Below are 13463 nucleotides of genomic sequence, written 5' to 3'. Positions count from 1 at the left end.
CCCAATACATGCAGGCATACATTAATATTCACTGGACAAGGTTAACCACGTGCTTCTGTAGCAAGTCAGATGTAATAAACTACCATGTTCAACAAGAAATCTAATAATAGGGCTAGCAATATTCTACAAAAATATTTAGAAGCATCCAATGCTGAACTTTTTCCAAGTGTTTCACAGTGTTCTCTTTTTATGTATGCATATATAAACACCTCAATTGGCTTAGATGATGCAATTGTCTAGAGTGTAAAAGTGGAATTTAACAGAAATACAACTCATAAGAGATGGAAACATATTTTGATTGGCTTTTCTGGTGAGATTAATGTGAAATGTGTTTAAAGAAATGTTATGAGGAGCGCAATAAATACACCTTGCTCAAAATATTTGATTGTATTCAAAATTTATTTTTAAACAAAAACAAGACAATGATTTTTAAATAAACATGGTATGTTTGACATGTTGACAGAGCCATTTTGAGCCTTTGCTCTGTTCTGCAGCAGTGCCCTCCTACAATATTTTCAAAGTATTTATTTCCATTTCCTAATCAGCCCAGATTTCTTATATAAGAAATCAAGTTGCTGGCTTAAGTGAAGCATCAGTTTCCTTTATCATTAAAGGCTTCACTAATGCCAGAAAAAAAAACCTTCATACTTACAAAACATTAAAACACACACACACATACAAGAACAATGAAGTCTGTCCGGCCTTTGGTTTTTCTGTTCCACTGCCCATACAATGATCAGCATCTAGCTAAACCAGCCACGCTTCACTTCAGCAGTGCAATGAATGGCATCAACCAAACTTCACAAAACACAAACATTATCAGCAAAATTAAGCTAGATAACAGTGACGACAACAATGACTATGGTTTTTAAAAAAGTTCAGTGGGTCATAATCAGACTGGTTTGGGGTGTGCAGCTTTCCTCAGGAAGCACTTCTTCCTGATTCACATATAAAGCCTTATTTATGGAGAAAGATGCCCTTCAAAACAAACTTTGTCATGTCATAAGGCAAATAAAGAAAATACAGGAATGAATAAATTTGGTCTGGGGTAAACATTCATAGGATGTCTGCACACATGTACACACACAACCCTCCCTTCCCCTCCCCCCACAAACACACACACAATTAAATTACACCATGTGTATACCAGACAGTTAATGGACTGGCTCAGTAAATTGGGGGAAAATGTCCTTTTCTATAAATACTCAGTTATTGCTAATATGCTACACATTATGCTTTTTGTCACAGAAGTGTCGTAACTCAGGATTTAAAGCTGCCATACTGGCAATATGCACTTAGCAATAGACTGGTGATAACATGCCATGCCCATTTGGGAGAGAAAGCAGCACAAATACAGTTATTTAAAAAAAAAACCCAAAAGGCTTATGCAGTGCCCCCTCTAAGTTTTGCTCTGTGTTTTGAGTCTCTCTTTAAACGTGTTCCAAACAAGTCCAGCTCACCACAAGTTAAGAGCAGCCCCACAGAGGGGAGTGAAGAACAAGCTAATAGGAATAGAAAAAGTAAGACATCATGCATTTATAACTTGGCTATAATCTAGTCTTTTTTTAGTCATTGCAACTGGAATACAAAAGCCAAATTGAAAGACCAGATTAAGTGTAGAGGGAGTGGGGGAAAGCCAAGAATAGACCTACTTTGATAGTTAAAGCTTACAATTGAATATCAGTAACCGCAAACTCACCTTGCCTATTTAATATGCTGACAAGTATCTATTGCAATTTGCTATTTAAGAATGACTAGTGAAAAGAGAGAGAGACCTACATCCACTTTAAAAAAGATATTAAATACCTGCATCATGAAATTACATTCTTAAGAAGACATAGTATATAAGAAAATAGCTCATGTGAAATGTTTCTGAAATGCATTCCCTCTCCCCTATAACTATCAAACATTCACTCTCACAGAACAAAAAACACCCTTTTAAAAAAAAAGTCAAGATGGGGATGAAGGAAATTAGCTAGACTAATTACAGCACAGTGATTAAAAATGGTTCAAGACAGAACCAATTGGAGTTGGCCAAAAGATGCCCTCTAGGCATAGCTAACCATTAATTCTTCCCACCTGCCACACCAAACTCTGTCTACTTTTGGCTCACTGCAGTGAGACCAAAAATAATAATATGCTAATATATATATATACACACACCCACACCCACATACACACGGTCACGCACACATAAATACAAATTTCCAGCTTTTACTTTTTTGTGTAATAAGGCCTAGTTACCTATTCGTTTATATTTGCTCTGCAGCAACTACAAGAGGTAGGCATAGATCATCTAAAAAGCTTCTCTCCTTGTTCCCTGCCACCTGTGCTTTCCAAAGCCAACTGCACTTCTACAAAAATGTTATCTATCCTTTCAACATACACACTCCAAAAGGCTGTAATTCTTGTCTCTGTTCTTGCGCAATTTCCATTCAATTCCGATAGATCTGCGTAGAAGATATTCCTTGGGGATAATGTCCTTTGACCCATAGCATACAGGACACCATATGACAGAGAGAAAGAGCTTTCGCTATACTGAAAGATACTGTCTTTAGAGTTTGCTGCAGAACACTCTTAAGGAAAATAAATCCTGGAACCAATTCTCTTGATTTGAATTTGTACATTTTTTTAAAAAGGTACCATTTGGCCAAGACTACAGATGTACTTTTTTCACAGATGCAAGTGCCATGCAAAATAAATTAAGGAACAGATACGAAAACATACAGGTAATAAAACTATTGAAGGTAGATCTTTTAAAAGCATTTATATAAACATAATTTATAATACTTTCTTTTTTCTCCTTTTTCTCTTTTCTTGAAAGACAGTCACAAAGCTGAGGCTATACATCAAGGATCTCCTCTGCAGTGCCTCCACAGCGTAATCTGTAGCGTCCTGTCCTCCAGCTAATAGTTGGATCCCACAAGGCAGAGAGGAAGATGTATATTGTCATAGACTCTCTGATGAACCACGCTACAGCATAGTCAAGTTTTGAAAAACACAGAGCGCCACCCTGGGGATTGGACAAAACACATGCTCTCCTTTAGCGGCAATGCTATTGCTAATGACTAAATTAAATTTTCAACGGGCACATCTTAACCAAATGGTACAGTACAGTAACTTAGAAACTATTATTCTTTAATTACACAATATTAAGTTACTGATATTCCATGCAAAAAATGGGAATCATCAAGAGTCAAAATTATCTATTGCTGGTACCCAATCACTACACTATAACTATATAAGTGTCTCATAATTTGTGCCAACCAGAGAAGAATGTGAGAAAGCAGCCTTACAACGTTAATTGGTCTACCTAATTCAGTAGTTCCCAACTGACAGTATCTTTCCTAGGAGGACCCAACGAAGAGGGGAGGAAATAGGTAGACTACCAGGCCCTACAGACAACTGAGAAATCCATTACCATAATATAGTCTATTAGATTATTTTGGAAATAAAACAGAATTCTCTTTCAAACAAACAGATTGTCCAGTTTTCTCTATGAATGCACTAAGGTTGGGAGGGGGTTACCATACAGGGGCCCTCTTTCTAAACCCTGCCACATAAGATCTTTAATTGGAAATGTTGGGTTCAGCCTGATACCTCAAGTATGCAGCTTATCACTGAGCTATGGCCCTTCTCAGAGAAGCCAATTTTTCTCCTACTAGCTAAAAAGCAAACAGAAGGATGAGTCTCATGCTTTTTTCTATTTACTTCTTTAAATAGCACAAAAATAAGTAGGGAATGAGCACCTTTGAAGATTTCGACTTTTTACAGCTTATGTGTCTGCCTCAGATCTGACTCTTCAGAGAAAGATTTACCAGAGCTGAGTGTCCTGTACTGGCCATGCTTTTTACCCCCTGCTCCCCAGCATACGTCTTAAAAAGCAAACAGGGAAATGCCTGGAAAAAAATCTTTTGTTTGCAAAAACGAAAGTCAGCCCTGCAAAAACCAATGTTCCACACCCTATTCATTGACTTTACGCAGATTAACTCAAAGTTTATCATGTTAAACTACTGCCAACCATTTCAATTAACTTAGAACAGAACGCATGTTAAAGAGGAGGTACTGAAATTCAACCTACCTGGACACCCCTGAGTTGAATGTAGTCAAAAATAAACCATGCTAGACAGTGACACATAAAAAAAACCATTATGTCCCATCTGAACACATGGTGCACTGCCCATCCAATAATTAAGCTTGCCACAAAGCACTCTGAGATTGGCTCACAGATTATTGTAGCTGGAAGCATGTTGATCCGTAGTTTGGCCCATCTAGAATTAAAGAGAAAAAGCTCACCTGAAACTCGATTATACCTGGTTAGCTGCTATTAACAAGTGGGTTGGATCTAAGTACTGTGAACAGAGCTTCTAAAACAGACATACACCCTGAGCCCTCAAATTCTGTTTCAGGGGACTGAAGGGACCCCAGTGTGGGCAAAAATCCCAACTATCTGCAAACAGAAGTGCCATATTGTTTTAATGGCTGTGTGGTTTTATTGTATTTTTAAAAAATTATTAGCTGCCTTAAGCAGGTCTCTGAAGAGGAAGTATTAAAAAGATTCTAAATAAAGAACTACAGAAAGATATATTAAGTTGGATCCAGAACTGCTGTTTCACGAGCATGATTATAAATAAAAAAATCAGTAGTTCTTGAGCTAAAGGTAAAACCCAAGTTTCAGAAGTAGCACTGTGCCTTGCTATGACAAAAGGTATGGATTTTTAATTTCTCAACCTGCAAGTATTTGTGATAAAATCAGGGCTTTTTTTCAGCTGGAACGCAGTGGAACGGAGTTCCGGAACCTCTTGAAAATGGTCACATGGCTGGTGGCCCCGCCTCCTGATCTCCAGACAGAGGGGAGTTGAGATTGCCCTCTGCGCCGCTGGAGGGCAATCTAAACTCCTCTCTGTCTGGAGATCGGGGCCACCAGCCATGTGACCATTTTCTCCGAGGGCAACCCACTGAGTTCCACCACCTCTTTTCCCAGAAAAAAAGCCCTGGATAAAATGATTATCATGGACTGAAATCGTGGAGCTTTATGGTAACTCCAATATGCTTGAAATGATTTTAAATACATTTCTTTATAATTCCTCTCATTTTACCATCAAGAAACTCTGCTCAGCTAAGCACAAAAATGGACTAATTTACAAGTTTATGCAAGAGTTCAAGGCATCTCTGGTTAAAAGTTATATAACTGAAGACTGCTAGTGCTATAGTTCCACAATCAGCAAGGAAAACAAAGCCTTCTCCAGATTAGCTACTAAGTGTTGCTTGTGGGCTACCACAATAAGATTTACAGGTTAAAATATAGCTGCCAAGCAAGTCTAGAAGAAAGAACACTGCATGAAAAAAGATCCTGCTGTGATGAATTCATCAAAAATCCTCTCCATGGTATTTTATAATAAGTATTTAAAATTGGGAATGGTAGTACTTATTGGCCGTTTCCACACATACTTAGAGGGACAGCCCACTCAAGGAACACTGACGGCTTTCCCCCAGAAATCCAGATGTCTCCAACGTTTTCAAAACGATTGTGGGCTGTTTGGCTTCTGGTCTTTTGGCGCCTTTTCTGGGACCTCAGAAAGTGCATTACCAGAAAAAGTGCCAAAAAAAGGAAGCCAAACAGCCTGCAACCATTTTGAAAACGGAGACATCTGGATTCCCGGGGAAAAGCCGCCCGTGTTCTGTGAGTGGGCCATCCCTATAAGAACGTGTGGAAATGACCATTCACTCTAACTTTCTATCTCCTCAAACAGTATTTTTTTTCATACATAAAGTTCTAAACCATAGGTACCAAGCTGCTTGAGGGTGTTCTGATCTATCAATGATGGATGCAAGCTATGCATGCAGTTCCTTGGTAGGTCAAGGATCTGCTATATTATTTGCTGCATCGCTCTCCATACATACATGTAGCAAACACCTTCTGATGGTTTGGGTGAAAGCTGCTGAGACGCCTAAATAAACAGAAGAGCAGTGTCCTTAGATTCAGTCATAAGATGTGGTATTTTTTCCTTGTTCACTAACCAAAATAATGGCACAAAAGGTACAAAATGCCCATAAAGTAACTTGATCCAGAGGAGTTAGCCATGTTCGTAGTTGCAAAATAGTAAAAGCTAACCAACTTTATTGTAGCATAAGCTTTCGAGAACCACAGCTCTCTTCATCAGATGCAGATGCATAAAGTAACGGATATTTAAATATACTTTAAGTTGATAACTGGCTATTATAAAATATACAACCTATAGTTTATGCCTTAATAAAATTCGGAATATGTATTTATTCATAAGAGAAAAATTGGTCACAACCTCAAAAACCACAATGCTTTATAATGAAAAGGTTCTAAATACCTGGTTCTAAAGGTTCTAAATAGGCATACCCATTTTTAGTCACCTGAACTCTCAATCTCATGCTTATTTTTCTTTAAATACAGTTTCTCCATGACAAGTTGTATTTAATACTCAATAGGTACTTTAGTATTGCTAGTCCAACAGGTCAAATTCTTATGACTTTAAAACCATATGCAGAAGTGAAAGAAAACAACGAGGACTGGACAGAGGAGAGTCAAGTTAGAACTTTCACCTGATCATTCTGGACTGAAACTGGGAAATGGAATAGGAGCCAGAGTTCTGCATAGCAACTTGTGTGGCCATTGCAAATTTCCAGCCTCTGAAAACAAATACACATCGTTAATAACTAAGATATAGGACAGCAGGCAACAGTTCTGTCATCCAAGGATACTCATTAGGTCATTTTTTTCCTGCACACATATCAAGGACAACTGCCAAATGTTTTTATCCAGGGCTTCTCTTAACAGTTCATTAAAATACTTATCAGGGCTTTGGAAAAGTAAATTGCTATCCTAAGATCCATGCGACACAATAGTGATACAGCTTCAGCTGGAGAGTTCCAGTTCTACCTGCCAGTGCAAGTCTGGATTCCCACTGATTGTATCCATAAGGATAAGTAATATGTCAAGAAGATTAAGTTTAAGATTAAGATTAAGTTAGGGTTGAATGCTAACCCCACATGTCACTATTCTACATGCAAAAGAAAGGGTGTCCCTACACATGCTCCCGCCCATGTCCAGTATGAAATGGTATATAAAGCGACTAGATCTGCTCCACTAGTTTCCCCTATTGAGACAAATGGTTCATAGTCTTTAAGAACTTTAAGGGCCTCGCCCGAGTTCTCTCTTTACGTTATACTTAATGACTACCTCTGAACTTCAGTTTAAAGAGACATCGTTAAGAAGGATTAAGAAGAACAGAAGGAGTAATACAAACTGCCTTGATATTCTCGTGCTCTACTGTAAACTTCAGAAATCAACCGACATGATCCACTGTCCTGACGGGTGGAGCAATAGGAAGTGCAGATTGTTCATGCAGGATGTTTTATGTACCCAATAAGCTAAGCTTCCAAAGGATTCTCCAAGGAGGATGTTTCCTGAATTTTACCTGTCAGCTATTGCTTTGGCCATAAAGTAATCCTCAGCAATGTATTGCGCAAAGGCTATGAGCCCACCAGCTTGATCCAGTACGTCTTTTCTCATCAAGCAAGACATTCCTGTTACACATTTGAAGCCAGTTACATGGGCAGAAATATATGATCTTGGATGAGAAGTGCCAAAATATACCTGTTAAGGAAAAAGGCATGGTAATTATCCCACAGCCTCCCCCATCATGTCATGATTTTCTCTAATAAAATTTTTTAGCACACTTGTACATGCGTTTCCACTACATCGCCTGCTCAAATAATCAGAAAGTACTGTATTCATCATTTCCCAAGAAATGTACAACCAGCATTCCTGCCATCTTGGAATTCTGTAAAATTCTGTCTGGTGTATAAAACCAGACAAGAACCTTTGCACAAAGCAATCTACAATCTGTCAACATCAATTATTACTTTGGTGCTAGAAAAATCTACTCCTGCCTTTCTCGCCAATGGAGAAACACATTGGTTTATGTTGTTCTCTCCTCCATTTTATCATTACAACAACCCTGTGAGGTAGGTTGCACTGAGAGCCTGGGACTAGGCACAAGCTCACCCAGCAAGTTTCCATGGCAGAGTAGGGATTTGAATTGGGGTCTCCTGGACTGTAGTCTGACATTATGATGCTCTCTTTCAAAGCACCAATATTAATACTAGAAACTGATTGCATGACGTATACAATGAGAGAGCAATTTATAATTCAATGAGCGGATTCTCACTGCCACTTTTGGGTCATTTAAATCCATGCAGACTCGACCCTGCACAAAACCCAACCACCAGGTAAACCTGTTGGGACGAGGCTGTGAACGTGTACATTTAGATATGGTTAGAGCTGTGAGCACAGCAATTTTCCAAGGAAAAGTTCTGATAAAGATAGTTTTCTTGAAGGAAGGGGGAAGACTGGTATGAAGAAAGTAAGGCACAGTCTAAGGGGCAGAAAAGGAGGAGGAAAAAGGTTTCAATCAAAATCCTCCTACAGAGCAACTCTTCTAATATAGTAACATTCATCACCTGAAATACCTTATTACAGTATACATGTGTAACTTAAAGTATCAAACGACAGAATTTCAGTGGCAAAAGCTCCACACAGTGTTAAGGTATTAGTAAGAACAGCAGGACATAAAAGCAGCAAGAATGTCAAAACATGCTACCTTTGCCCTATGGCCAGCTTAGCAGCTGGCTTGCGTGACCTCAGTTCTTTTACTATCTCATGCCACCACACACAACTTTTTAAAAAGTCTAGCATGAGGTCATTGAGGAAAACCTGGGTTCATGACACTAGGCAAACATGTAGGCTCATCCAAAGGAAACCGTGCTGCTTTTGCAATGCTAATATTGCGTATGAATGCAGGAGCTCAGAAGTTACAGATTAAGTGAGCAACGTTGACCTTTCCAGATTTACCCTCAAAACTAAAAACTCCACCCTCTCCTCTTGCCAGTTCCAACAGGGGAAAATTCAAGTGTATTTGCCACTAAAGCCCTGCTCTTATTTATTTACTTCATTTAGATCTCCCATTTCTCCCCAATGGGGATCCAAAGTGACTTACATAGTTCTCTCCTCCATTTTCACAACATAAAATGAAATGTTGTTACCAGAATACTCAGAAAATAACACTAAATTCTACATTATTAAACATCTGAAAAATATTTTAGGTTATTATAACAGGGAAAGACCAAAAAAATCAGTTCCAATTTTTTCTTCCTAAAACAGCTTTGTATCTTCTATGCTTTTTAACTTTACAATGTCATGATTTCAAAGAAAGAGGGCAATTCCACTGGGGAAGAAGGGAAGAGAGCAAAACAGCACTCACCTGTTCTAGAGTGGCAGCAAAGCCCTGTCTATCTGCCACATAGGGCAGGCCATGAACCAGTCCAACTTTCTCTGTCATTTGATTGGCCATGTCAGTTAGTGTATCTGGCGTTACTAAAAATAAAAACTGGACTGTGGTTAACATGGATCAGCAGATTAAATCTATGGGAAAATATCTGATTTCTCAGTTACATCCACAATTTCAAAAAGAAAGGAACTATTTTACATCATTAACATGAACAAACTTGTACTTCTTTTTGCATGCTTATATAGAAGGCTGCAATATTTTAAGTTAGAGCTTAGGTTTGAAGATAGTGGACATAGCTTCAGAAGACAAAAATATCCCATTTTAAATATATGAGGCAAACTCTAAAGTCCAAAGGCAACATCATAAGTGACATCCACATGGAGTACACCGTAAAGCGCTTATGTTCAGGTGAGAAATATAGTGTAATGTTAACACCTTGAATACTGTGAGCCTAGTTAAATGAGTTCCGTATCTCCAAATGCTATGACCAAAGTGAGGAGGAGAAGCTACTGTTGCAGTAGTAACAGCAGCAGTAGGGAAAGAGGAAACTTGCCATATTATCCTGATATAACATTTATTTATAAGATTAATATCTTCCACTTAAAAAAATCGTTTAAGCTTGTACTACACTGACTGTTATAGCATACATCATTTAAAAAAAAAACACCCAAGTCTCCTTTGCTAAAGCCTAGTCATTCACCAGCTACAAAACTAAGAATAGCAAACATAAAGGTGCATGCCTCTGCCTAGGAGTTGAAACAACTGAACATTACTGCAAGAAAATCCAGTTTCTTTACCCAAGCATAATCTAAGTGTGACACATACAGCAAAGCAGGTGGTGTAGTTAACCCATGCCAAGGTCGTGGGAATGTAAACGCTATTAAATATTTGTCTTTGCATTTGGACAGGGCTGTGCTTCTTCTGCCTGTGTTGCTCTATGAAGAGCTTTGTTTAATGACGGTATGAATTATAGCATAATACCCTCAATCACCACATTTAACAGCGTGATATCACGGGGACTATGGACTTCCTTTAAAACACACACACAAGTACAATAAAAAGGTTCTATCATCTCTGACTACATGCTTACCTCGAATGCCACTATCGCAGATCCATATTAAATCATATTTGGCAACTTCATATGCTGGCATTAAGTTGTTGATCTTTGGATTTATCCCCACCTTTTTACCACCTTAAAAAACAAATTCTAGGTTAATGTAAAAAACATACATCTGTTTTCAAAATGTACTTCTTCACAGCCAAAACTGAATGGGATTAAGAGAAGATTCTGCACTCTCAGGTTCTCGTAACACACAAGTGCTCGACTACTTGATTGGATTCTGAACCCACATGAAAAGTCAACAGTACCAGTTCTTGACCTCTAACAAACCCAGCACAAGAACAGCAAGGCAACACTGGAGCTTCTGGATGCTGTTACAATATGCACAAGGCTAAAGAGGGCCTGCAGCAAGTAGCTAAGACAGGTATGTACAGACAGCATAGCATCTTGCAATTCTGTTCACATAATCCTGGAAGGCAGCTCTTAGTGAAACTTTCATTCAGCCTACCCTGGGAGGTAAATACTGCATTTTCCATTGCCCAACCACAATCTGATGAGCAGGCACAGCTAACAGCAGCAAGTCAGATACATTTTTAACTAGCAATGACATTTGCTCTTGTACTGACAGCCGTTTCACACATTACAGTTCAGTGACCCTGTATCTGAGAAGCATATGTTCATCAAGCTGCAAATGATACCCACATCTCAAGTGTACCTTTATATTAAATGCACTGACACACACACCATCACATGCATAGCCTCCATCTTAATAGGTACTGTAAAAATATTTTGTTGACATACAAAAGAAGCCGAGCAGATGAAAGGCAGACTAAGATCAAGCCTTAGTCCTTTCTTTTGCATTTAAGAGATTAAAAATATACAAGGTAAAGCAACAAGAGTCAATGCTGATCATCGTTCAATAAACATTTGAGGACCTAATTTCATCACAACAGCTCCACAGATATTCAGCCTGTTCCAATTCGGAACTATTTGTGTCTGAAATATGTTTTGAACTGCAGGAATCAAGAATTACCAGATTTCTACCAGCCAAGTGTAATAGAGAAACTTGCACAGAGAAGATACTCTTCTGCGTACTTAAGAAGCAAGTATACTTTGTCCAGATGCATCTCATGACCACCAATAATTTGCAGTTTAATACAGTACCCATACTGATTTTTTTTAGTCTGACAATTGGAATAATAAAAGTTGTCCTTCACTCACCTATAAATAGCCTTGCATCAATATTGGGATATTTGCCAAGGAGTTTTTTACACACATCAATGGCAGGATCATCATGGTCTTGTACGCAGAGAAGAACTTCATACTGGGGGAAGGAAGATTTGCAGTGCAAATTGTTAAGCAGTTTTTAACAAAGAACAGTTTTAAACCAGGTTTTATTTACAAGACTCAAATAGCAAAGTTGCAAGGTATCAGTTATATAACAACTGGACTGTCACAACAATCATCTGTAATAGTTTTCCAGCAACAGGGATTCTTTTGCTCTAAGAACTCTTTTGACAACTAATACACAACAGGAACTCCATAAAGGTTTAAATATTCTGACTGGACCCCTTTCAAGGTGAGCTGTCATAACTCGGCTGAGTAGGATTCTTTACTAAGAATTAATTTGATTATGCAATTGAACAACATCTGTTTTACATAAGCAATGCAATGTAGATGTCCTGGACTAACAATATTCAAACCAGTCCTCAGAAACCATCTGTTTTAGGCAACAGAAAACACTGCTGTCATTGGTTTCCTTTTGATAAAGTACTAGTCCATAGTTTTTCCTAAGGCAGTCATTACGCACTTGCTGACAGAACCAACAATCCTTTTCCCCTTGCTCAGTATAAGCCAGTGGAAGGAATTCATTTGGAATGGAGGAGAGAGAAGATAGAGAGCCACAATCAGAAACACATCAGACAGAGAGGAGGAATAATGCCGATTTATTGTGATGAACAGGTCCTGTTCTGCCTCTCCCCGAGTCACCCAATGGGAGCTGATAGAATGTTGGGGAAAGGCTGGCAGTTGACAGTTAAGTCTGTCAGAACTGTGAGTGAAGGAGATGTAAGATTAAGTCAGCAAGGGAAACAGTCTAACAACAACAACAACAACAACAACAACATTCGATTTATATACTGCCCTTCAGGACAACTTAATGCCCACTCAGAGTGGTTTACAAAGTATGTTGTTATTATCCCCACAACAAAACACCCTGTGAGGTGGGTGGGGCTGAGAGAGCTCCAAAGAACTGTGACTAGCCCAAGGTCACCCAGCTGGCTTCAAGTGGAGAATCAAACCTGGCTCTCCAGATTAGAGTCCCATGCTCTTAACCACTACACCAAAATGGTTCTCAGTATGATCCAGACGCTGGCTGGGAGAAAGATAGTTTGTAACCAAGAGGACTTTAAAGATGCAGATAGATAGAGATCATAAATTCAGTTTTTAAAAAGTGCTGTTGAATGCATCTGAATCACTCCAAAGTTATTTAAAGTTTTAAATAAAAGTTAACTCCTTTTTGTTCTGTCCTGCTGACTGAAAGTAGACTGTCTTGGGGACAGAAAAAAAATATACATAAACCAGTCAAGCCTTGGGCTGTGCTTATATAAAGTGGCAGCATGAAAAGGAAGCAGTATTCAGTTCCCTACCCCAATAGTTCAAGTATTTGGGTGGGAAGGAATGAATACAGGAATTGGGCTGCTCTGTCTGGAGGTGTGTCTGGGAAGGAGAGTGGCAACCTGGTGTGTAAAAGGATCGTGGTTCTCATAGACAAGACGAGTGCCAAATTTGTGACCTGTGCCTTTGAGGAAGCTGAAAGTGAGGCTGTTTTGGGGTAGCAGGTTTAAGGGGGGGGTCACATTTACTTTATTCAGGACTTTCACATGGTAGGTTAATGATTGTGACATTTAACCTACAGTTCATACACACAATGTCCAAAATAAGAAGGATAAAGCCATCACCAAAGTATCTAACTCTTAACAAGTCCAAATCTGTGGCTGTTTAAACCTAGAAATATGAGACATGAACAGATGTGACAGATCTTTCCACAGATCAGAAAAAAGCCCCAGTTTTGCAGAAAA

General features: G+C 38.8%; 1 protein-coding gene across 1 annotated transcript in view; it reads right to left on the bottom strand.

The window, feature by feature from the left end:
* Positions 1-386: 386 nt before the first annotated feature.
* The window catches only part of UGCG (UDP-glucose ceramide glucosyltransferase), a 36960-nt gene continuing 23883 nt past the window's right edge, over positions 387-13463 (bottom strand). Inside the window, exons 3-9 of the mRNA XM_054987146.1 lie at positions 11605-11707; positions 10414-10515; positions 9297-9409; positions 7452-7630; positions 6577-6663; positions 4082-4271; positions 387-3013 (exon numbers count right to left, since the gene is read on the bottom strand). Of these exons, the coding sequence (XP_054843121.1) occupies positions 2843-3013; positions 4082-4271; positions 6577-6663; positions 7452-7630; positions 9297-9409; positions 10414-10515; positions 11605-11707 (945 nt within the window). The 3' untranslated portion in view covers positions 387-2842. The remainder of the gene's footprint in view (positions 3014-4081; positions 4272-6576; positions 6664-7451; positions 7631-9296; positions 9410-10413; positions 10516-11604; positions 11708-13463) is intronic.

This window comes from Eublepharis macularius, chromosome 8, assembly GCF_028583425.1.
Source record: "Eublepharis macularius isolate TG4126 chromosome 8, MPM_Emac_v1.0, whole genome shotgun sequence".
NCBI lineage: Eukaryota > Metazoa > Chordata > Lepidosauria > Squamata > Eublepharidae > Eublepharis > Eublepharis macularius.
Note: the sequence above shows the minus strand (reverse complement) of the source record. Positions and strands in the feature narration are given on the sequence as shown.